Source organism: Dromaius novaehollandiae, chromosome 1 (assembly GCF_036370855.1).
Source record: "Dromaius novaehollandiae isolate bDroNov1 chromosome 1, bDroNov1.hap1, whole genome shotgun sequence".
Classification (NCBI taxonomy): Eukaryota; Metazoa; Chordata; class Aves; order Casuariiformes; family Dromaiidae; genus Dromaius; species Dromaius novaehollandiae.
In genome coordinates, this window is record NC_088098.1 from 146,309,890 (window position 1) to 146,335,208 (window position 25,319).

At 41.1% G+C, this 25,319-nt stretch overlaps 1 protein-coding gene across 2 annotated transcripts in view; it reads left to right on the forward strand.

The window, feature by feature from the left end:
• OCA2 (OCA2 melanosomal transmembrane protein) overlaps positions 1 to 25,319 on the forward strand; it is a 217,772-nt gene that overhangs the window by 19,649 nt on the left and 172,804 nt on the right. For both annotated transcript variants that reach the window (XM_026103160.2, XM_064501789.1), the window contains exon 3: positions 12,578 to 12,870. In XM_026103160.2, the coding sequence (XP_025958945.2) occupies positions 12,578 to 12,870 (293 nt within the window). The remainder of the gene's footprint in view (positions 1 to 12,577; positions 12,871 to 25,319) is intronic.

A 25,319-nucleotide genomic window follows, 5' to 3' on the forward strand; every position in this document is an offset into this window, starting at 1 on the left:
ATATGGCTGTATTTTCTTTTTCACCTTTGTTTACTCACCTATGGTTGACCAATTTTAAAATCAGACAAGAACAGGTTATTAGAATAGCACTGCTATTTCTAATCCAAACTGAAGCTTATTAGCTCAATCAGGTCTGATCCAGTTCCAGCTGAAATCAAAGCAAAATTTTGATAGGAACAGAATCAATCCGTTTGGCTGTCTGGAAAGAAGAATAAGTACTAGTGATGTCTGAAATCAGTACAGCTACATTCATTTACAGTAGTAAATGCCTGGCTCCTAGAATGTTTTGCTATTTGCCGTAACTTTCTCAGAAGAATATCATTTCAGCATTCTTTGCTTTGTAAGATAGGAAAAAAAATTGTCCTGTGGAAATGATTAATTTCTAATACAGCTATGAAGCCATTTAGTAAAGGAAGAAAACAAATTTTTAAATAAAAATATGCGTTCTTCTAAAAAAAAGTAAACAAAACACCCAACTCTGAGCACTGAATATTGAAATGGGTACATACCAAATACTTACCTAGCATCCTCAGTGTCCCCTCTTGGATTCAATTATTTTGTATGCATTATGGTCAGTGCCAACAAACCACGTATTGGTTATTTTTACCTGCGTCAAACTAAAAATTACAGCCATATAAGCAGTATATTGTGATGAAAAATTTACATTGCAAATTACATAAAATCATACATAGTACACTGCTTGCTTTGTCAGATGAGATAGTTGCTCTGCGACAAAACAACCTCCAGTCTGCTAGATATTAGGACAAAGTAACTTGCTAAAAACTGTAAGTCTATGTCACTGCTACCTCCATTTGCACTTGGGTTCTATAGGAAAAGATCTATTTTATTCTGCTTTGCTGCATATTTGGAATAAAGGAAAACTCAGCAATATCATGAACTCTGCTCTTCTGCACCTGTTGGTATTATCTTCTTCCATAGTACAGCTGCCAAGGCATATGGATGCTCTAATTCCTTTGTGCAAAGACACTCCTTATCATCGTCTTTTCTGTGAAGTAAATTTAGGCTCACAGAGGATAAGAGAAATGTGACATGAATGCTTATTGCGTATCAGTATTCTAGCTGCTGCAGCAGTTTCAAGCACCTGCAGTTTATCAAGTTAGACATAAGAAAGATTGACACTGTGGGAATAACAATAATCTAGACGTCATTCTGGGGGCAATAACATTTTTCTGCATTTTGTTTTAGTTAGCTTGGTGTCCAGCTTGAAAGTCTGTAGAGTAATTTGTTAAGAATTTGTAACATTTATTAGTACCATGTGGGCATAAAAAAAATTATTATTTGACATTGGTGTTCCTTTTTCACTTGGCAACATGAATTTTCTTTTCTCTGAAACAGAGCTGAAGCTAACTGGGCTCATTTTAATGATTTCAAAATACACTGTCAATTAAACCCCCCGACCCCCCAATGTCTTGCTCATTACTAAAAAAGGAAGGCGTGAAGACCTTTATATGCTCTGAATAACAGAATAGAGCACTGCTATATACTTAGTCTCACATGTCTGACCGATGAAGAACCCAAAGTAAAAGTAATAACACCATCAATCTTTAATAATCAATGAAGAACCGTTGGGACACATTTAAAACATCAAAATGCTTTCCTCTAATAACATTTCCTGCCTTGGTCGTTGCCATCCTGCAATCTCAAGCGGGGCGCGCAGCTGGGCTTTCTTGCAAGATCTTGAAGCTTCATTGGTTACCCACAGTGGTCTTCAGCATGATCGGAGAATTGGAGATTTGGTTGCTTTCCAGTGAATAAGTAACAACAGGTTATGACAGTGCAAAATAGAAGTACAAAGCTCTTAAAAGTCCTCTAGCGGGGCTAGAGTGCTGGAGTTTTACTCCATGTAAATCATTTCACCTTCTTGTACAGAGGCAGTGTGGAAGACCTTTGGCTTCTCAGTGGACTATTTAGCTTTTCTGAGACATAGGATTTGCTGTTGAACTCATTTTTAAGAGAATACAGAAGCATTACCTTTATGCCTCAAAAAACAATTTTCATGGCTTAAGGCGAGAAGAAAACACTCTCTGGGTTTACACTTAGGTCAGGACAGGAAGGAGACTGTTTTTTCTTTCAAGCTACCCAGTTTCTCAGCATCTCTTAATCAGAGCAAGCTGTGTATGTGAAATGGTCTCCAGATATATTATGCAAGTCTATTCTAGGTTTCTTTCTCTGTACCTCAAAGTAAGATCAAGACCTAATTCCAAAACAGCTTGTTTAAAAATTATATTGTTTTTCTTCTAATACAGAATGGTTTTCAGGCCCAGAAACTTAGGCAGCACAAATGCTGTTTTTCTCTCTTATTCTGCTAAGTTCTGGGGACTATTTTGGTTCCAGGGAGCCTGCCCTCACAGGCCCTCTGCACTGGCTTGAATAGCGTTGGCTCAATAAGTTGCTCAGTGACTTGAGATGTTAATATTGACATTCATTTTCTCTCCTTCCTCCTCCTTTATTATTTGCTCAGCTTACCAGCAAGAAAATTACTTGAGTATTTGCACTGTTTCAATGATGTGACAGTGTTAAATCAGCTTTCAAATGGCCTAGTCCCAAAGTTGTTCTCGGTAACTGCACAGCAGTACTTGGTGATACATCTGTTCCTGCTGTACTTGGTGATACATCTGTTCCTGCTGTCTCCAGTCCCTGATGAAAAGCTGCTGATCGTTGCTGATCATCTCACCTAACTTTAGACAACTTTACCATATACATTTCTCTCACTCTCAGGTCCCTTGATAGTCAGTGGAGAGATACAGGCACTTCTAGAGCAAGATTTATGTACCCTGTCTTAGAAGTCCACTCTAGAGTGAACTGAATGGTGACCCAGTGGGCAGTCCCTATCCCTCTCTGTAAGAAGGGGGCCTAACCTTACAATATATTGCATCTTAGTTACCGATATTTGATTAGACACTTTAAAGGCTACCAGTTGACTTGAATGGGCTTTGGATGGATCTCTTTGGCAGATGCAATAAGGAGAGGAAAGGGATTTTTTTTGGCAGCTGGCCTGTCTGATTGTCATTATGCCTGCAGTGCTCTCTGCTTCTAATGAGCAGGCTGATAGCTCTTCACTTAAACTCTTCCTGCAGCCAGGGCTCCTGACAGAAGGCTCCCCAAACCAGCCCTTTAGAGACAGTAGGGAGCAAGAGCAAGGCATTTTCCCACAGACATTCATGGACAGTGTATTTTTAAAAAGTTTTAATTTATGGGGATCTTTTGCATAGGGTAATGTGGGGAACGGATCACTTGACTAGGATGATCAGTTGCTGTCTGGTTGAAGGTGGGAGTCTCTGTTGCCACGGCATCTTCAGCTGGATCGAATGACACTCCCTGAACTATTTTGCTGGCAAATTCTTATAATCCAGCTGGCCCAAGGTCTTGCATGACCACTCCAGCATATGCATGATCCACTACCACTGAGTATCTTAAGACATGTACAAAACATCTCCTATCCTAGCTGTGTACAAAAGACTGTCCTATGACAGTGTGTGAGCAACACGAGGCAGCCAGAGCAGCAGCGCTTCTGTGGTGGCGAACCCATTTGTGACTCGGTCGAGCTCCAGCTTTGAAAGTGTTTAATTTTGTAAGCTCTTTCTGGGGAAAAATTGCTTCTGAAAGGTGGTTGTGTGGCCACAAGGGGTCAGCGTGTCCCTGTTTTTATTCCGAATTGCTGAGCTACAGCTCTGAGTGCATGTGTGCAGGGAGAGAGGGAGGACACCAGGCTGGGAAACACAGGCTTGGGCATCTTGTGAATGAATACCAGGGGCCAACAGCTTCACCAAAACTCTTTTGCTGAAAAGTGTGTTTAATTCAGCCTGCTGAAACCAAGAAAGTGTCCCAGAAAGGGTTAAATCCTGCCAGTATAGCTGTGTGTGCCTAAATAGCTTACGTAAAGTCTCTCCTCCTGGAAGCCAACTCTGTGATGCAACCCAGGAAAGAGACATGCTTCATTCGATGTTCTACTGGCAGGATGTTCTATAAAAGCGTTGCCAAACTGTGTCAACACTTTTCTGTCTCTGTTACATCTGCTCATACTTGCTTATTTTTCATACTCACTTCTCAGCTACTTTTCTTACTGTGCTAGCTCAGTGGCTCTGTGGTTTCCTGGGATGCAATTAGATGTTACTTTTTCTTTCTGCAAAGACTTCCCACCTGGGCTGCCCGCTTTTGCTCCTGTGCAGTGGTTTACTGTCCACAGAGTTGTGCTGGTGTGACTGTCTGTCGGGCTCCACTGAGAAAGGAAAATGATCACAAAATTATTTATCTTTTGTCCAGAAGCCTGCAAATGGCTTCCCCTGTTAAGCTCTTTGAGCCAGATCTGTACAATAACCTTGTCCACTGAGCAGCCCTCCCCATCTGTCAGTTCATCATGACCAGCTCCTGATCTTCATCTGTGTACCTGGTCACCAGCCATGCCCTGTCCACTCATGGCTTTCCTTGCTGCTCTTGCCTTGCAGCAGACCTCCCATTTATCCACACCAGCCAAATTCTCCTGTTCTCTTCCCCCAGCAGCCGGGGGCGGGGGGGGGCGGGGGGGGTGGGGAGCCTGAGTCCTGGCTCCCGCTGTGGCTCTGCGTGTGGTCTGTGGTGGAGTGATCCTCGCTTTGGTGCTGCGTCCCCAGCAAGGTGCTGGATTTCTATGCTTTCGTGCTTCATGTGCCCAAGGCACTGGGGGATGACTGGCAGCAGTGGACGACCTCCACAGAGAATGATGTGGGATTCAAGGGTCACCTGCCTGAAGACCAGGCGTGACCACTGGATTTGTCAGGAAGCAGATGGAACAGGGACTGGAACTTGGCTGTTGCTGCCTGGGAGGGACGAAGACTAGCCCAGAAGAAAAAGCTGTTTATCTTCCTTCTCTATCTTAGCAAGCTCAGGTAGGCTCTTCCCTTCTCTCCCCAGTTGCCTTTGAAGAAGGGACTATGGGTATCGTGCAGTGGGAGCCATGGTATGGAGAAGCAGCAGCAGCTGCTGTTGGTGCTTAAAAGAGGCCATGGCTGTCACACAGGAGCCATTTCAGAAGCTGTCTTCACAACTAAGGGGATGGCCATGTCTTCTTTTTTTTTTTTTCTTTAAGGAGACCTGATCAAATTTGCTGTGAAAAATGCCAGCTTTGGGAAAGACAGATTTTTTTTTAGTACAGCATGATTGTAAAGACATTAAAACCAAACAGATACCAGTGTGGAATGCAGTCCTGTAGTTTTGGGTTAGCTATTAACAAACAGAGAAAAACAAATATGCTGTTTAATTGCGTTTTAAAAATGTCTTTGTCTTAAACACCTCAGGCATGTTTATTGCATGCTTCCTCCATAGCAGCCTGAACACCTACACCAGTGCATGCTCACCAGGAGGCCAGTGAGTATCACAACATGGTGGGTCTGCTGTCCTCCTGCAGCTGGGTCTGGAGAGGCTTGAATAACCACCCCTCAAGGACAGACCTTGGGTTCTCTGGGTATAGCTGCTACCAGTCCTGCCATAGCTGGAGGTTAGCTCAGCTGGGGTGAGGAGCTGGGAATGGCTGCTCACCGCAGAGAGAATTGTGTCACCCTAGCTCTGCTGTATGACACCATCCATCTGGTGTTTGGCCCTATTCCCCAATTAGGAGAAGCTAGCTAAAGATGCAGCAACTCCTTTGAGTGATAGTGTCCCATATCTCCCCTGAGCTCTGTAGGTGTCTAGTAAACACTAGTCCCAAAGGAGGCAAGGTCATATCTCTAGGTTTTACAGCTGCTGGATTGCAGCAGCATCAGCTGACCTCAGAGGAGGTGGGGGAACCTACATTTGCAGAAGCCAGGTTTTGCCTCTGAGCATAGAAGGATTTTTCCTACATGCTGTTAAATCAGAGTCCTCAGGTGGTGCTAAAATCTGTATTTTTAAGCACAGAGTGGCAGGGACTTCTGGATGCCTGTTGTCCCTGTTGAGCTTTATGATCAGTGGAGGAAGCAGCAGCTGAGCCACTAACGAAGTCAAGATCTTGTGTGCACGCTGGGGGCTGCTGCATCACACAGCTGTGAGGTCCAAGCAGCAGGGTCCAAGCAGCAGGATCATGGCAGCCAGGTCTTGAAGCTCTTGCTGAACTGAGGAGCTTGGTCAGAGCTGTGATCCAGCAGCTGCTGTCTCTTGACTACTGAAGCTGCCAGAGGTGATGGAGAACATCTTGCAGCAGGGAGGTTTAGGAGCTTCTGTTGAATCCCTACAAGGCTTTGGACTGGAGCCCTTCCTCACTCTCCCTGATGTGTGCGTGCCCATCCCTGAACAACAATATAAGATGTGAGGCGACGGCAAACTGCTGCATGCTGCCCAGCTTACAGCATATCTGGTCACATAGTACTTGGATTAGAAAAGCATGTTTATCTCAGACATACACCCTCTGCTTGACTAAGGGATTGCAGCAACTTAGTGAAGCTGTGCAGTTCTGCCAGTTAATAATAGAGGTATTTTAAACAGTTTACAACCTCACGAGAGATGTATGCACCTGGGCTTTAGTGCTTTCTTGTGTCTGGGAGCAGTCCCTTGGACACAGTTCCTAGGGGAACAGCTGGAAGCAGTTTATTCTCCGGCAGGCCCGCTGGAAACAGAACTTCTCTTAGCCACTCACCCTGCTTTCACCTGCCAGAATAACCTTCCCCACTACACTGGGTAAAGAATACACAGGGAACATATGGAAGAAGTCTTATCTGTCTTAGACAGGCATCTCAGGCAGTCTTATTTTTACAGCTGGTGCATAATAATGGTATTTTACTGATAATGTTTTACTGATACTGGTTTAGTCACACCATTCCTCTCTTGCCACTGATAGGCAGCAAGAAAAGTAGTCGCTAAAGACATAAAGGGAAAGTAGTGACAATCGGTCAGGACCTGCCTAGTAGCCCGGCTCTATACGGCCATGCTCTGCTATCCTCCCATTAAATCATGCAAGGGAGGGTTGCTCTGCGCATCATTATTCTGTGCAATTCGTAACACCACTGTATGGGATAAGGGGGCTCCTGTATGTAGGATAGGCAGTGTTTTCATGGAGAACAGCAGCACTGGAACGTACTTCCAAATCATGGATGTCGAGGTAATTTGGTACATCCTGTATTCCCAAGCCAGTTTTGACTGCCTCCTGAAGTTAGAAACACTTCTCTTTATATGAGAAAAACTATCTCTGAATACACTGAAGAAAACACTGGAAATTCTTGCCTGCACATCACAGCGTTAGACCTTTCCTTTTTGAAAATAAATATTAAGTGTATTTTGGCAGTAATAGTGTGTGTGTGCGTGCGCGCACACACATGTGATACCTGTTTTTTAGGCTGCAGCTGTAGGGATAGATTTTCGGCTGAGCTTTGCATCTCCCAGGCCTGGGAATAGTTCCCCACTACCTAGTCCCTAGGGCAATAGGGTAAGGGATACGTCTGGCAATGACTGTGCAAGATTTCTGAGATGTAGTGCAGAAGCCTTGCTGTTTCCCCTGGCCATATTTGTTAGGAATATCTAATGTCCTCCCTGCCTCTGAGATAATTTTTAGGTGTCTTGGCAAAAGGAGGCCAGTACATCACCTGGCTGATTTGGGGGAGAGCTATGATGAGCAGCATATCTGCAGGAAGATGCATATTCAGAGAGGAAGATCTTTTCCTCCGCCTTGGTGGTACTCTGTCAGCGTGAGGACTGAGCGAGCTTCCTCTCAGCAGCTGGTGCACATGGTCTTTGCAGTGCTCCCAGGATGGGGCCACGCTGAGAAGGGAGCCAGAGTGAGAGAGAAGTTTCTTTAGACTGGGATGCTCTCTTCCCAACCAGGCAAGATGATTTGTCTTTAATTTGCCTTGGGAGAGGCTTCTTGGTAGACCTGGACTCTGGGGGATAAATGTTGCTGAAAAAACAATGTTTTCCTTCTCCTGGGTAAGGCAGGCATGTGAGCTTGCCCCACAGAGCAGCAGCCTGCAGCCCCTCTGCTTTGAGAATTTGAGTTTCTGCCTGGTAATGGGTAGGTGACTTAGTGGGAAGGTAATGTGTTTTCCAGTCTCGGTAGATGAAAGGCTTTGATGGATAATAAAGTGTGCAAGGCAGGAAAAATGCTACTTACAGATATTGTCTGGAGAAGATGTGGTATTTTGTAGCCTCATGGCCTCTAAGATTGAATTCTGCTTCATTTTTTATTGCAAAAATGCTATGCTATGATTACTGAGACTCAAGAAAATAGTATTTTAAATGATGAAACAGTACCAGGTATATCATTTGCCTCTGGCATTTTTTTGCAGCTAAAAATCAGGCTACACAAAGCCTCTTGAATGGAATATCTTAGATGGGCAGTTGATCTTATTAGCACCTGAGTAGCTGAGAAAAAATGAGTTTTGCACCAGTACTTTAAAAGTGGATGTTTAACTCCTTGGACTGGGATGAAAGGGATGAAATGGGATAACAAAGATAACTTAAATGCTATATTAGCCCCTTCATAGTTGAACTCCAGAGGGGTGGTTGCCAGAACAACTTCTAGCTGTGGCCAAAAACCTCTTGCTGGTGCACAAAAATTACCCCGAAATCTAGGTTCCAGATAGATGAAACTAAAAAGGACTTTCCTTGGCTAAAATCTCTGCCACCTTCCATGCTAACATCTTGCCTGTCTCATTACTTATCTTAAGATAAGAAAAAGGAAGAAGAAATAAAAGCAAGGCAAAGTCCTGTAACTACAGAGAAGTGCGATCATTTGAGAATTTCTTGAATGGTAAATGCACTGATATCTTAAAAGTTTAGACACCATGGTGATAGTTGCCTTAGCAATGTTTTAGCTGTGTAGGTAATCACAATCAAACACATCTCTTGTGGCAAAATGGTGCTGTATGATTTTATTTTTTTGCAAAGCTTTTGTGAATGTGCAGTAATGTGGGTTATGATTTTGCATCTAGGCATCAGATTTTCTGTCAAGCTCCTTGTCCTCGGCATTGTTTTATTTTTCACTGGTGATAATTCTGAAAATAAATATCTTTCACACTAGGCTTTGTACATTTTATTCACCCAAGGATCCTGTCTCACCATTTTTGGGGTGAGACAGGATCACTTTTAGAGTTTATATTCAGTTTCACATCTTTTAAAAGCTAGAACAGTCTGAGTTGCTGTAGTTGTAACGCCATAAACCTGAGTTGCAGGTTTTTACTCCTCGTGTTTCTACAGACTCACATCATTTAGAAATCTGTATATTTTCATAGCAGGTATTCAGACAAACCGAATGTTGTGAAAAATGGAACAAGCTGATAGATATTTCAATTAGGATTTAGATAGTGTCTTAATAAAATCAATATGTAAATATATAAAGTGAGACTGAAGACAAGAGCAGTTATCTTTTCCATTTGCAGTTAGAGCTATTTGCATTTCAAAATTAACCATTACAGTGGAAGGTGGTTTGGGATTAGTACAGGCAAAACTAGCCGTACAGTAGGGCAGCAGGCTACCGGAGATGGCAAAATAGTCTTGGGAGGAGGCAACTATGGAGCCTTGCACTTATTTTGCTTGTGGATGAGGCTATCAGAGCAGTGAGCGTTGCCTGAGCTGCAGCTGTTGCAGTCGGCCAGCATATCTGCCAAGCGCTGAGGTGCTTGAAGGGCAGCGGTGGCCCCTGCGTGGCGTGCGCTCGCCCTCCCAACACCTCCAGTTGCTGATCGCAAGGTGCAGAAGCAGCAATCCTGGCTTCCCAGGACTCTCCCTCAGCACTTTTTCTGGGGACATTGATTTTCATTGCTGTCTAGGCCATGGAGAAGCCTGGGGCCAGCTCAGAGATGGTGTTTTTGGTGTTACAGCAGCCGTGCTTGCACTCCTTACACCGGCTGGCAAAGGGGTTTGTTCCTTTAGGGAAATGTCTAGGGGAGAGGTATTTATTGTTCATTTAAAATCGAAGTGTCTTCAGGATTTTCTTGTTGCATACTAAGCGTGTCCAGAAGTGGGGGCACTCTAAAGGGAATAACTTTGTGCTTTCATTCTTTCAGTAATTCCAGCACTCTCCCTACATTCCCTTTCTTTTTTTCTCCTTTTCAAGAAAACCAAGAAAGAACAAGTAAGCAAAGGCTTGTGTGGATGTTTTCTAGGCTGCTAATGATGGGTAGAGCCAAATTAGTCAAACTAATTGCAAGGATAGGTGAAGAAGATTAGCAAATGAGAACCAAGGGCATTAGGAATAGAAAGAAAAAAAAAATGAAAGACTACAGAAGGAAATGCCACCTGGGAAAATTCTGACTTAGGTTTGGCTAGCAGGCCCGCCATTGCTTGGAGCTAAGAAAGATCTGCATTTGTAATGACTTGTATGTTCAGTCTTTTCTTTCAGGAGCTACTGTTCCCTTCTAGATGTGAGGCTGGGAGATCTCAAAGCTGCGCAAAGTCATCATTAACTTTTTGTTGCTTCCATTTCTGGTGATTTCTCCTACTGGGATGGAAGCAGAGCCTCTTCCCTAATGCTCTGCTACTTTTGCCCCCCCAGCCCTGCAGTTCTACCTGTGTTGTCCTGTGCTGAAGTATCTGGAGGGAGGAGTGGGGATGTGCTCCAAAAAGCTCTCCCCTGCTGTGGGACGTAAGAGGTTGACAGGTCTGTTTCCTGATCTCTTGCTGTCCTCTGTGGTGGATTTGGCACTTTACATTTAAATATTTCAGTAATTAGATTCCACAGCATGAGTTTAAGACAGAATGTTCTTTAGCTCGGTCTTCATTTATTTGTGCACTTTGTGGGAATCTGAAGTGTTTTTTATAACTTTTCACACCAAATTTTAATGATCAGACTATAAAAGCTTTTTGACTGTTATGCAGTAAGTTTTATTATGATCACCATTAATAATCATATAGTAGAACCTAATTTTCATCACATTTGAATCACATCATTCACATTTTATAAATGCCACTAGTAACTTGTGAAATGGCATGTTGTCTTCATAAAACTTGAGTATCTGATCTGATGAGGGATCATCAGCTGTGGAAGAGCTTCCACGTGACAGCAGTTTTCCAAGGGAGTCTTCCCAATAGAAGAGAGCAGTTGCTGCAGCGGGGCTGCTGCCATTGCAGTTGCAAGAGAAAAGCGCAGTGAAATGGTGAAGTAGTGTTACTATAACCCTGGCAGACTCTGTCCTGTTACTGGCCAGGGATATATTTCTGAACTGGTGGCTCTTTTGCCTGATACAATGCCAGCAAAGGAGAGGAGTGTGATAAACAGGATAGCCAAGTAGACTGTCATCATAAGTGATGGTGCTTCTAAAATTGCTTTGGGATTGTTTATATCTAAGGGGAGATGATCAGCAAGGGCCAGGAGCTTACTAACTGTGCCTCATTTGTAGAATTAGTGAGTTGCTTAGTGGCTGCCAGAGATTTCGCTGTTCTTGCTCCTCATGCCAGGATGAAGCTGAAGCAAGGCCTGGTGTGAAGCTACGGCATGTGCTCTTTCTCCACACAGATATGAGCTATAGTACCTGGTGCTTTAGGAGATACCTGTTCTCTGCTCGTGCAAAGAAAGGCCATTTTTACTTTTGCCTACAGTCAAGAGCTGCTAGAGGAAAATCCTGGTAGCTCACAGATATTACACATCTGACAAAACTCAGACTCTGCTGTATGTTTTGAGCCCATGCACTGACACTGTATTAGTAGATTGTGGGAGAGCTTCTCTGTCTTGGGCATATGATGAAGAGAATTAAGGAAAGTCACTATAATAGTGTTTGTGCTACAGCTTTGCTCTATGCAGAGGATAGGAAGGGACATGAGGAGTCACTGGCTACGTCTATACTAACAAACAAAATGAACCAGGATTCTTCTCTGGCCTTGATGCCAGCTGTCTCAGCAGAGTGCATGTTTATATTTCTCCCTTCCTGGCATGTGCTGCTCCCATGCCTGTGCCCAGGCATGGCATGGCATGGCAGAGTGCTAGTTGGCAGAGGCCACAGCTGTGCCAGAGAACACGTTAACAGCTAAACAGCCTGTGGGATCAAGGGATGATCCTTGAGACCTGATTTAGTTCACTAGCAAAGACAGAGATCTTGACTCTAGTTCTCTTTATACTGTATGTTGTAAACAAATAAATCTCCTCTTCAAATTTGACTGGAATTTTGTTCCCAGTACTCTCATAATGCTAAAAGGACTGCAAATCTGAGTTAATTCTTGCTCGCATAAGCTGGATTTCCATGTATACAGATCTTGCAGAATTGGTATTTATGTGTTTCTGAGGTAAAACCCAAGATTTGCTGATGGCACTGTGTCTGAATTTGTTTCTCATTAAATAGTCAGTATGTCAGCCCTCACTGATCCAAAGATGATTGTGGCTTATTCCATGGGATAAGCCAGTGCAAGTTTCTGGGAAATTTGCCGAAGAAGTTCATGTTAGGCTAAAAAGTAGAAAACCAATGTCTTGATGTATTTCAAAACTTTTTATGATGGCTATTTTTGAATTGTCAAGAGGTTTAAAATGTTGGAATTTTTCCTGGTGGAAATAAACTAAGAAGAGAAATATCCAAAGGTGCATGAAAAATCTACAGCTTGACATTTTGGTCCAACATGCTTGTACCAAAGCAAACACTGAGTCAATTCCTATAAGCTCTAATATGTTTGTTTTCACTTTCTTTAGGAGAAAAAAACCCAGGGACAGATATACTTGGATAACAAGGATAACAGTACAATTTCTAGAAAACAAGAGATGGAGCTGAATCAGACATCTCCTTCACATCACACCAGTCTATCTGCAAAGGTGGCAGCCAAACCAGTGACCAGAAGTTGCAACGAGCTGCGGCTATTAAAAGAGTATCAGGGCATGGTAGCGGCTCTCGGAGTGCCACAGACCCCCTGTGAAAACACAACAATAGGGGATGATTGCTGCGTTGCACTGGGGAAGGATTTCACTCCTCTCCCCATGCAGGGAAGGTAAGAATAAGGACAAACAGCATAATTTTCTCCTAATCCCAATTAATTTTTATTTCCTTGATGAGCAGATACATATTTTCCTTAAGCGAATGTTGTTTCTACCAGGCAGAGAACAGGAAGCTTAATGGGACTTTGGAGCTGTCTTATTTGCCTAAGGAGGGTCATGGATCATCAGACTTCTGAATTTATCCATCTCAGCTGTAATAGCAACCATGGATCAATTTTGCTGTGTTTTCAAAATCAAACACATGGCTTTTCTTCCCTACTTGTTTGGGAGAAACATAAGTGTCACAAAACACACAGAGCTAAAGCAGTTTTCATGCCCCTCTGCTATCTCTTCCAGAAAGCTGCATACAAATTTCCAAAGTGCATGATAGGACCTTAAACTGCATCACTATGGCTGAGACTGGGAACATAAAAATGATACCAGTAACACAGCCATGACAGTTGCCACCACATCACAGCATCAAGGAGTGAACTCTGTGAGGAAAGAGGCAGGTTTGGGGCAGAGGGAGGGTTCATTTTTTTTCCTGCTGCGACAGATCTTCTACAAATCAGAAATTCTACTTGTAGATATTCAGAAATATTTTGGAGACCCCGAAATATCATAGGTGACTCTTTAAATTTTCCTTGCTCATGTGTTCATTTTGCTAAACTGCTTTGCTACTGGGTCCAAGCAACCCTTGCACCAGTAGCAATCACACCATGCGGAAGGCACTGAGGATCACTCTAAACTGTTTTTGGTAGTTTTAAAAATATGCAGAGGTGACTTGACAAAGTCTAAAGTGAGAGCAATGCTGTACCTAATCTGCACTGCTGCAGAACACAGGCTTTGAAACGCTGCCTACGGGTTCTTGCATCAGGCAAGATGACTTAACTGCAGCAGTGAAGTAGAGTGTGAGTAAAATTGGCAGGACCTGATTCTGGAAACTGTTACACTGCTAGAAGTCAGGAAAAGACGTGGTAGATTTCAAAGCAGTTTAACGTTTAAACCAGGTCAGATCTTTTTATTGATTAAAATGAAATAAATACCTAAATACAATTTATTTAATTATTTAATTAAAGTAGAGCAGAAGCGTAATTCAGTTCAGAATCCTGACTTAAGTCTTATCTGTAGCCGATTAGATTTTTCATCTGAGGAACAGAATTTTCTTTTCATTTCTCTCCCTTCTCTTTATTTGGTTCTCCATGGCAGTTTCTGTGTTGGTGGTGAGGCACAGTCCTGGCTGCTCCCCATAGCTGTGGGCATGCATTGCTGTACAGGGCTGAGATGTGCCCCGTGCTTCTGCAGGTCGTTTAGAAGGAAATCTGTTTGTGTTGGGAGGAAAGGAGGTCTGGGGCATTTTGGTGGGTTCCCTCATCTGGGCAAGGGGGAACCAGGACAGCCAGGAGAGCTTTGGCGTGCCCCTTCTCCACAGTATACGTGTGTCCTATAAATCTTGGTTCACTTGAACCAAGTGAAGTGACCCAAAGGGTTCACTTGAACCAAGTCAAGTTTATGTGCATTGGAGAGTGTTACTATATGGCCTTCAGAATGAGAACTGGAAATTGTTATGGCTGTATTTTCCACCTACTAAAACCAACCAACCAAACAAAAATTGACAGCTTGACCACAAAAGCCATATAAATCCTTTAAAAATGAGCTTTATGGGCAAAATCAAATCTTGTAGAAGTTCTTCAGTTGGGCATGTGGCAGGGATGAGAATGAGCTGATGTCATCTTGTTTTGAAACAGCACGGTAAGTACAATGTATATAGGAGAGTAGAAAGAAGGATGGGAAAGGGAAGGGCTGGGTCCAGCTGGAACCACAATTTTTCTTTTGAGAAATCTCATATGTATCTTGATTAAGACATGCTTAATAGTGCTTTTAAGTGTCCTGTTAACTACCCAGACATAGGATGGAAAAATACAATCATATTCGCATGGACCAGCTCTTACCCTTCCAGCTAAAATCCTTCATGCTGTTTTCCAGTGGGTGATATTATTTCGTGCATCAGCTACAAGCAACTTATTGTGAACTTGTGAAATCACAGGGACTTATGAAACCACAGGAAATCAGTCACAGAATCATAGATGGAAAATACTAAATCACAGCATGACTAAGCGCAAGTGCAAGTGCCTGCAAGTGCAAGCAGTACCTCCAAGTCTTTTGATAACATTGTTTTCCCATTAAGTAAAATGTAATCACTGTGAGTGATTTAGGGATTGATATACAATTAAATACCCATGCACATGTCATTTTAAAGAATTGTGTATCTAATTTTTTGTAGTAACATATTAGGAATTGGGAAAGGATCTCCTGAAATTTCTCCTCAGTTGATCTTTACCTCACTTACTCCTCCAGTATAATTGATTTTTTTTCACATGGAGATGAATCTTATGTGGCTCTTAGTGTGTATTTCAGCCAATGCGTGTAAGGGGCAGTTTTGCACCAAGAGCTGCGTGACTTCAATTAAAATATGACTCTCGTCTGGGTTGACTCTGCTAGTAGAGTAACTGTCCTTAAATCAGTGGGACTACTCAATATAATGCAGGTGAAATATGGATAAACCTTTGCAAACTCACACTTTGTTTGATTGGTTTCAGTAGACTGACATTTAAATTTTAATATTAATTGTTCTTATGCTTGTGAAAGAAAACTACTAAGGACTGAGAAAACAGGGGACACCAAATCCTTTTCTTTCATAAAAAGATTCAGTAAACTGGCATGTCTGCATAGTTCGTTTTAATACAACTATTTAACTTAAATTGCTGAATTATCTTTCGGGGTAAGATTCCCAGAGTCTCTAAATTGCTCAAATGTATGCTGAGACAAGAAGTTCCAAAGAATCTATTTAACAGAACAGAGGATTTATCCTGATCACTAAAACTGTCTTTAAGAAAATGTCCTTGAATTAACTGGGGCCCTTTATTTAGGGAGAGAGATGTCCACCATATACTTGACTGAATGTTTCAATTTGACTGCCGGGTAATCCTGCAGGTATTTTGCGGTCGGTGTGCACATTGTCTTGGCCTGGCTCAAGGACCTGCCTGTCGAAACTTCTTCTTGTTTACATCTCGTACTGAAGAGCAGTGTTACCTAACGAATCTTTTACTGCATTGCCTTAGACTGCCTGGGCTCCATATGAAGTCTGGATCACCCACTGTGGTCATCCTGATGACTTTGTCATTCCTGAGCATCCTTCTGGCTGAAATAAGCCTGTCGGCCTTCTCCTTAGGAACATATTTCTTTCCATATTGCTCACTGTAGGAAATGCAGGCATATTATTCAGAAGTGGACTACAAATTAGCTCCCAGTGAGTTCAGTGGGAATGCACCCGGCCCGGATATATATTTACACAGAATATTAGAATTAGAATACTAATTAGAATAATTAGAATACTAATGTATTTCTGTAGGAGTATATTTATATATTAGTACATATATATATATACACTACTATAGTATTTATACGGTATAGTTTGCTCCATGGGAAATACAGGCTTTAAATTGGCAAAATGGCAGTGAAGTCTAGATTTTGGTTTTGTACTTCTCCTATTCTCCTCAGCCTTTAAACAATGGATTGATCAATCTCTTTTTCATTACAGTTGACACTTCCTTACATGAAAGTGGCTTTTGCAGTCCATAGACATTGGTCCAAGCCACCTGCCTGAGTCGCTTGACTTGCAGGATGATTTTATACTGCTCTGTGGCAGCAGGGGCAATGCTGTTCAGGTTGGCCCTCAAAAATTTCCAAAAGCTCACGCTACTTCTGTCCATCATTTCTTTGTGGAGCAGTACTCATAAACTGTCATCACAGAGAAAGGCCCCTCAGTAGCCTTGATCTCACCATCAGCAGTGCTACTCCCACTGGAGATGCCTAATGACATGGTTTTGTATCAACAAAATCTGAAATTCTCCTTTATGAGCCTCAGAAAGGAGGCTGATGTCAGCTGTTTTCAGCTTAGGAATTAGTGAGCCTCAAAGGCCATCTAGAAATGAGATGAACAGTAATCCTCTGTAGCCAATTACTTGGAGATGATATTTAAGACTATGTTACTGAAAAAGAGAAAGGCATTTTTTGGAATATAAAAGTGGTGGAAGAATGGGTAATAGAGTAACTAGACCCTGTGGCATTTATTTCACATTGCCCTTTTGGTCTCTTTCTTTCCTTGATGTAATTGCTGGCTATAACTGCTTTAGGTGATCAGATAATAACATTATCCTCTTAAAAAAAGTTGGCAGTTGTGCATTCATTGTGTTGTGGACTTTTTGAGAGAAATGAGACTATAAAAGGAAGGTGATGAAACCTAGCCCTAGTGTTACTCCATTCAAGTGATATTTGGATGAAACTGGGCCCTGGAATTTCCTGGTTGTTTAATATAATAGTCTTAGGAAATCTTTTCTTTAACCTTTGTGCCTCATTAAGAAGATTCATCTCTGAGATAACAAAAAATAATCTCTTTTTTTGAAATCTGCTTGAACTTGTGTTTCATCAGGCAAAACTAATTCCCTCAGCATATCTCTATTCTCTCAGCTTCACTTATATAATGTTCACTTCTTTAAGAACAAATAAAAACTATCAGCCAAATCCAACTCTTCCTTTCCCCTGAATCTGTGATCTCAGGATCAGTAAAGAAATTGGTTTGCAATGAGTAGGCGAGTGAATTAAAAATGTCTTTTGAATTCTTTGGTCTGCACCAGTCCAAAGGAAAGATTGAAAGCATGTTTCCAATTAGTTGGAGAAGCTGGGAGAAGATAAGCTATTGTACAATGAAAAGTCAAAACGAAAGTAAAGTTTAGGTGCGAGAGATTATAAATCTCAGGTTTGATTTTTAATTATGTTGATGTATTGCTACTTTTAAAGGACATTTATGACACTTAAAATAAGATGTCAAGAAGACATGGTTACTGTCTAAGTAAGTAAAATTTATGTGACAGTTTAAAAGCTTCCTCAGACACAGGAAAAAGACTGAGGAAAAAATAGCTCAAGAACATTCAAAACACATTTATATGTGCGTCCTAAGACTAATTTTGTTCTTTGGCAATTAGAATAAAACAGAATCTCTTCTATTCAGCAGTCCAGTAGGGAAAGTGGTCATTTTGACATAAAAATTATATGTTTGTGTAGGAACCATTCTGATTTTTCATGTTAATCATACAAACATTAGAGAAGACTCCAAGACAGAGAGAATGATTTCACAGCAAACCTCCACATACATCATTCTCATGTGGCTTCTGGTGATCTTGCTTGCTGTCTGAATGGTGGCAATTATATAGTGAATGATTCTGAGCATTGCTTCTCTGTGATATGCTATTTAAATGCTATGTTACTACAGTGAGCTATGTCACTACGGTGATATTAAAGAAGTTTTAAAGTCAAAGCTTTGCTAATTTAATTCTGTCCATTTGATTTTGAATATGATCTGTCAAGCATCTCTTCCTAACAGTATATAGGTGAAGTATGTGGTGACAACACAGCTTGTCATGAGCAAGCTGTGTGAGGACATACAACTCCAAAGATTCTCTTAGTTCAGATTACAGGTCCCTGCTATTGCAGTCAGCACATCACAAAATCCCTTTCAAAAATGAATTTCTACCTCAAAAGAAGCAATAAGCAGTTCTAGCAAATCTTTGGCTTGGATGGTGCGAAGAATAAGAGAAACACAATATAATGTACAATAGGCAAATAAATAACTTCAGTATCAGAAGGTTCTGTTGTCCCCTTCTAAATATCTGTTAACTAGCTGTTCTCAATTTAAAGGTTCCTGGAGAATATATCTTAAAAACATAAAGAAAGGAAGGAAACATTATGGCTTAATTTAAGGGGAGTATTTGGCTTCATTTGAGCAGAAGATGCGTGTGCGGCAAAAGGAGGATTTTTAACTTTTTTTTTTCTCTTAATGAAATATCCAGACACAGACCACACTTATGATAAATTTTCCTGTGTTCAAATTATTTAATTCATCTATGGCAGTGTACTATTTATCACCTCAGTGCTTATTTATTGTAATTATTCACAATATCTCAAATTGATCATATGCTACAGTTCTTGTTGTATCATCAGCAGAATAAAACTGTAACATTCCCATGTAGCCACTCAAATGTTTTGGATTCTGACAGGACATTTTTGTAAATAAAAATCCACCAATATTAATTTTTGTTTCAAAGTGCACTGTTGAAAGAATTAGATGGTACTAATTAACTACTTCACATTTTTTCCACTGTCAAGCTAAAAACTGAACTCAGCACTCAGTGAAAAATTTGCTGTGTACCAGCCTACAAAGATCAAATGTTTCAGCTGAGTCCCTGTGACATTGCACAAAACTGTCACATTTTGCAAGCAGCTGCTCTTTTCATAATGGTTAATAATATGGTTGTGTTGGGTTCTTCTTAGTTAGACCTCATAGGCCAATTGTGGAAAGATGCCAGTAATGACACGGTTCAATCCTCTTTGGAGTTTGACAGCTGTATCCTCATGTAAACCTCTTTTTAAACGGGAGAAGGCTTTTAAACATCAGCAATGATTTTTTACATTATAAGGTTGAAGGGTTAAGCCAACCAAACAGTCTGACTTTGAAAAGAAATACGTTGTATAGAGGCAATCACAGTTGAGCAGGAGGGCATGTATGGGGATTATGTAGCTGATGTGAGGAGCTGCCATCAATTTAAGATGAAACAAACAACTCAACCACTCAGCTTCCTTCAGTGTAGCTTTTTCTTTGAAGGACTGTTTGTTCCATATGCTTAGTTCTTAGTCAATGTGCTTATATGGGGGTGGTAGCTCTGACATATTAAACAAATTATGAAAAGCAGAACATTGCTTGTAGTAGGTGTCAAATGATACTAATTAATAAGAGTTCAGTTTTGCCCCCAGTTTTCTACCATGCAGGTGTCTCAATGCTTTATATGAAGAAGAACAGATGAGTCTTCTCTGACAGTGATTAGGGAGCAGGAAAACAAAACATTGGAAATCCACAACCTTTTCACATGCATTACTGCATCAGTTGGACATGAAAAGAAGATTAAAGAAGATGAGGGGAAGGGATGTGTCCTTATATGAATTCAGCAGTGAAAATCCTTGAGGGAAGACCAACTGAAGACTACTCAACAATGTAGGCAAAACTGAAGTTTGTTACTCTAAGAGAGAGAGAGAGGCTGAAGCTTGGACAGGCTTAGCTTCTTCCAGCAAGGGAAAAGCAGTGGTGGGGAAAGAGGTGGATCTGAGTTGCAGAGCTGTGAGGTGCCACTAGCAGGGTGTCTGGGACACTTTCGGATTCCAGGATTAGTTGTACTGAACTTGAGAGCGCATCACTTGTCAAGTGTGAGAATTTATTAGAGCTAAGAGGTTATAACAAAACTCACCATTTGCTTGAGGGCCACCCGTCTGGTATGGTTTTCCCTGGATTCCCAAACAAACTGGTGCATGGTACAGTGACTGCTCTTGCCACTTATGGGCCACCTTTCCAGTATAATTTTTCCCTGTTTCTCCCCACCACGCTGTTGACCTCAGGGGCGTCCCTGCTGATGGCGGGGGTGTCCTTGGATCTGCAGGCCAGCTGACGGTGGGTTCAAGTCCACAACAAATGTATGCAGAAGCCTGGACTCCATCAGCACCTGCTCTTTGTTCCAATAGATGTGTTTAGAGACTGTAATTCCAGTTTATATATTAATTCACTTTGGTCAATAACTAAATGCTACAACCTTAATAGGACCAGATCTGCAGTCATTAGGAGCATCTTTCTTGTTAATAAAAACCTAAAACCATGTAGACTATGACACCATGAAAACCTCATCTCTATAGAGATGCATATATAGCATAGGTAGGATCCTGATGACAAATTCTGCATACAAGTAAATAAATTCCATTACACAAAAGGAAGTTGATGTGAATACCTAGTTCGGATGATCTCAAGGCATTATATATATGTAACCTAAATCTCCCTGGATTCATACAGCATTAGCAGTTATGAAGAGCCAGAATTCTCTTTTCTCTATCCTGTCTGCCTGAACCTACAACATTTGTTGGGTTGACATGTCAAGAAAATTAAACAATCAATCAGTCCGATTCTAAATTGTAAATAAATAGGTAGGTCTGTTACTGCTTTTGAGGTGGAGCTTTTGTGTGTTCTGCCTCACAAACATCAGATTTTCAGATGAAGTAAAACATTAGAGGTCCAAAGACCTTAAGAGAGGTCTTTCAGCTTTGTTGACAGACCTGTATGTTCAAAATTGTGACTAGTGCCTCACATACACATACAAACCATTATGACAAGCTACCATTCTTTTCTGCCAAAGATAGTCTGTCTTCTGACAAAATAGGCTAGCTGGAATATCTCCAGCTCTGTAATCCTCTTCAATACTGTTATACAACTATGAACAGATCTGTAATGCGTGCATGTTGCCATTTAACCTGTGGTCAAAAACAATCGCTTTCTATGAGCTCCTCTATAACATTTTTGCACTGAAATATTACTACTCCTTACAGTTCTTGATTAGCTCATTTTTGAGCACAGACTACAAAGTACCCAGTAGATCTGAGGTAAAAGGGATGTCTCAAATGCACGAATGCTATTGCACCACTTCTGCGAAAAACATTTGGTCTTATTGCTTTGGACTGAAAAGCACTGGGAGCATCTCCACGCAGAGCAGTTAGGCATATTCTGTACATTGAAACATTTCCAAAGAAGCCAAATGCTGGCAAGATATAACAAAATCATGTATTTGTGTAATATTAGAACATAGCCCTGCTGTTTAGATCCCACAGTTAAAGACACATCAGACAAAAGAGAAGTGTGTTCCTGGTTACCCTCCTTCTGGATTTACCATTCTTTTTATGAGACATATTTACTAAATTCAGGTTCATGCTTTTCACCCTAAGCGGTTTACATGATGAAACAGCTGTCAATAAACTCCTAAAGAGGATTGTAGCTCACATGTCATTGACATGGCTGAGGAAGTAGTGTTACTCCTATCACTCCTGGAAATACTAGAGACCAAGTATATTTGAAGCTTCTTTTATTTCTCTATTTTTCAAGCAATGGGAAAGAAAAAAACTACATAAAACCACAATACTGGCTGGCTGAGGTCACTGCAAAACATTTACCTACCCAGTTCAAGTAAGTGTACTAATTCAGGCTTACATTTCTTATAGTAAACTCCTTGACAGTATATAACTTCCTTCTCAAACAGCGAGTGCAATGCCTTGCCACACATACCAGTTCAATATAATTACCCCCATGGCTCTATGACATTAATGCTTCCATACTAAAAAAAATAGTAGAACTTCACTTTAGGCAAAGGATTCCTTACAAAAATTCCAGTCGATACCAAGAAGTGAATGTAGATGGACTGAGTTTGCTGTCCTTACTGATGAGGACAGAAACGGAATAGCTCAGTAAATACTAGCGAAACTTTTAACCTTTCACAGCTGCTTCTGAATATTGCTAATTCACAGCCAGTAGTGAGTCAATATCCTCTGTTGCATTTCTGAAAGCTGTGAGTTAGTGTAACTGCCAATACTCCTGCTCCAAAAGAAAACATATAAAACGTGCAAAGTGAAAAAAAAACCCAAAAAAAGTGTTAATTCGGAATGTACCCAATTCTGACAGGATCTCGCTCCAGCTCACTGGACTGCTGTCCTTGGCTTAGCTCTGGCCTGCAGCAGACAGAGCTCCACGTAGTCACTGACTCCTGATGATCCATCAGCACAATTATTCCAGGTTGTCCCTGCAGTCCCATTGGTACCTATCAAACAGAGAATTGCTTGCTTGGTCACTGTCTGTAAACATTTTGGTGACTCATTTATCAGTCTTTGCTGTATTTCAGAGAATAAATCACTTGAGCTCCTTATGAATAGCCGTTTTTGAAAAAAGCCATATGACTCGCCAGACTGTAACCCTGGTTTTTTTTTCTAATTCACTAGCTAATTTCTTCCATTTGCACTTACCTATTTTTCCATCAACTATGTTCAACTGAACATGAGCTTCAGTTCTTAAATGTATGACCACTCTACCCTGGTATATTTTTGCCATGGTTGAGAATGATTTCCTGTGCTTCTAATACAAGAGGATGAACCACTCTGATGCTAATTAGCTCTAATAGAAGAGACATTTAAAGTGCTGGGCAAACTGAAACACATCTCTATCACCAAGCAGAACTACAGTCTAAAACATCTAACAGTAAGGTATGCAAGAAGGAAAGGCATGAAAGGCATCTTTCTGTACCCTCTGTGATGCAGTTTTATTTTTTGTGGTATGATGACCTTCCTTGTTTTTATCCTGCTTTCATGCTTTATTTTTTAGTTGAAAGATAGAACAGTAAGTACGCACCAGCGCAAGGCATTCAGCGGAAGTAAAGAGTGCCATTAATTCTGCTGGCTAGTTTCAAGGTTAGGGAGCCACAATTTCATCCTCTTTTGTTAACTGCAGCTTTTGGAGTAGTTAGGACATTTTATTGTAGCTGAGGATTGATCGTGTTAGAGTCTGGTTAACAGCTACTGCATTAACTTGCTTTTATCTAACTCATTCCAAATTTCACTACATGCTCGTCTCACCCCCCCCACCCCTTCACACCGTATTTCAGCTTCTCCCACTGTCTTTCTGTAGCCAAATGCAAGGGCTTGCATTCATCCTTCTCAATATTTCTACTGTTGATCTCTCTCCTTCCAGATTCTGCTCTTTCCATCTGTGTTTGAGTCTCCTCTCCCTGCTTCATGCTTAGCAGCAGTTCTCCAGCAGCCAGTCCTGGGCAGAGGTCGGGCCAGTATTTTTTGGCAAATAGTCAACATGAACTAAGCTACCCCAGCCCTCGCCTGACTACCCTGACTAGCAACTAAAATGCTATCCTGAAAAATCCCTCCTCTCCTCTCCCTTGAGCCCATTCTGCTTTCAACAACATAGTCACTGAAAAAAGGAGCAAGAGGAAAAAAGATGCTCATACAGTGCTGATTATCAGGAAATTGACTGAGAAAACAGAATACCTGAATCAGTTCTTTTCCTCAATGGATGTTTCATTATTTATGGAAAAGTGAAAGAACAAAACTAAAAATAAGAGTGCTTTGGAGCCTGCTGGTCCATACACTTTTTTGCAAGTTGGGAGATATGTGTTTAGGCTACCTCAGACCAGAGAGGGAATTGTATATCCATCTTCCACATTCAGGGTAAATGAATTAGAAATGGAATATTCAGTAAAGGGTCACACCAGCATTACTTATTTTTTGATTGGTCTGTGAAACCAAACTGCCCTTGTGCTGGGCTCTTTCCTCTTTTGCTGTGGAATTACAGTCTCTAAACATGCCTATTGGAATGAAGAGCAGATGCTGATGGAGTCCATGCTCCCTTGCTAAATCAATGGTCTTCTTTTTTTTAGTTTAATATGGCTATACATTTTTGTCTTATGTTAAAATCTGATCTTTTAGCTCTGCCATGTGTTATGATATTTTTCTGTCCAGCTGACACTTTTTCCTAATGCTTCTGGAGGAGATAACTCCTGTGGCTTTTGTTTTTCCAGTATTATGATTAATTTTCACATTGCATAATACTAAAATTGTACAAAATGAAAGCTTTTCTGTGACAATGTTCTGTGGACCTCTATTTCTCCTAGATCATTTTTGGTGCTTGTTTTTAAAACATTTCTTTGGAATTGTAACCTGTGGCACCTAAGTGCCGTGGTTCAAGTGTAATGCCATTATTTGGGCTTTAAAGCTGTTATTTTTGTGTAGAGAAACAACCATTATTCCATGTTGATTCTGGAGGTGCAGAAGAGCTATCTATACATTACAACTTCTAAGAACAATGTCTGGCTCTGATCATTTTAGTTTCTCTCATCTCGTGCTCTTTCTTGTTGCTTCACCTCACTGCTCCTCTGCTTGGAGTATCCACTTACCTTTCTTTTTCCATTTTTGTTTCCATGTTGCCAGAGTATCTCTCAGTTTTCCTGCCATCTCACTCCCTACCGATCATTGCTTTTTGCATACTGCCTTTGGAGACTATATTAAAAAGACGTTTGTTAGTGCAGTAGCTGTTTGTCCTGGTGCCAGTTTCTGCAGTTATTTTATTCAAAAGATTTATGTGAGAAGCTGTGTTTCGTTAGCACTATACTTGATCCAACTTTTAAGCTGCTGTCAGGCATCTGATGTACATTTCAGGCTTCTTTTATTTGGCGGTGCTGTTGACTCAAGAGCACTGAACCTTTTTGATCCCTATAAGTTTATAATCAGATAGCTGTGTAACTGTCTGGTCCAACACATAGCAAAGGACAAGCTTTGCTTTTTTTGATGAAAATCCCTTTTTCCCCCCAAGCTTTTAAAAATGTTAACAAGTGATGTTTTTACTTGAAAACTAATAGATTATTCAGGCACTATACATCTCCTTGAAAAAAAAAACCCAACATGGGTAAACTCTCTTCTGTCTTTAACTGTTTAAATTAACTCTGTGTTCCACTGCATCTCTGCCATGATGGTACCAATA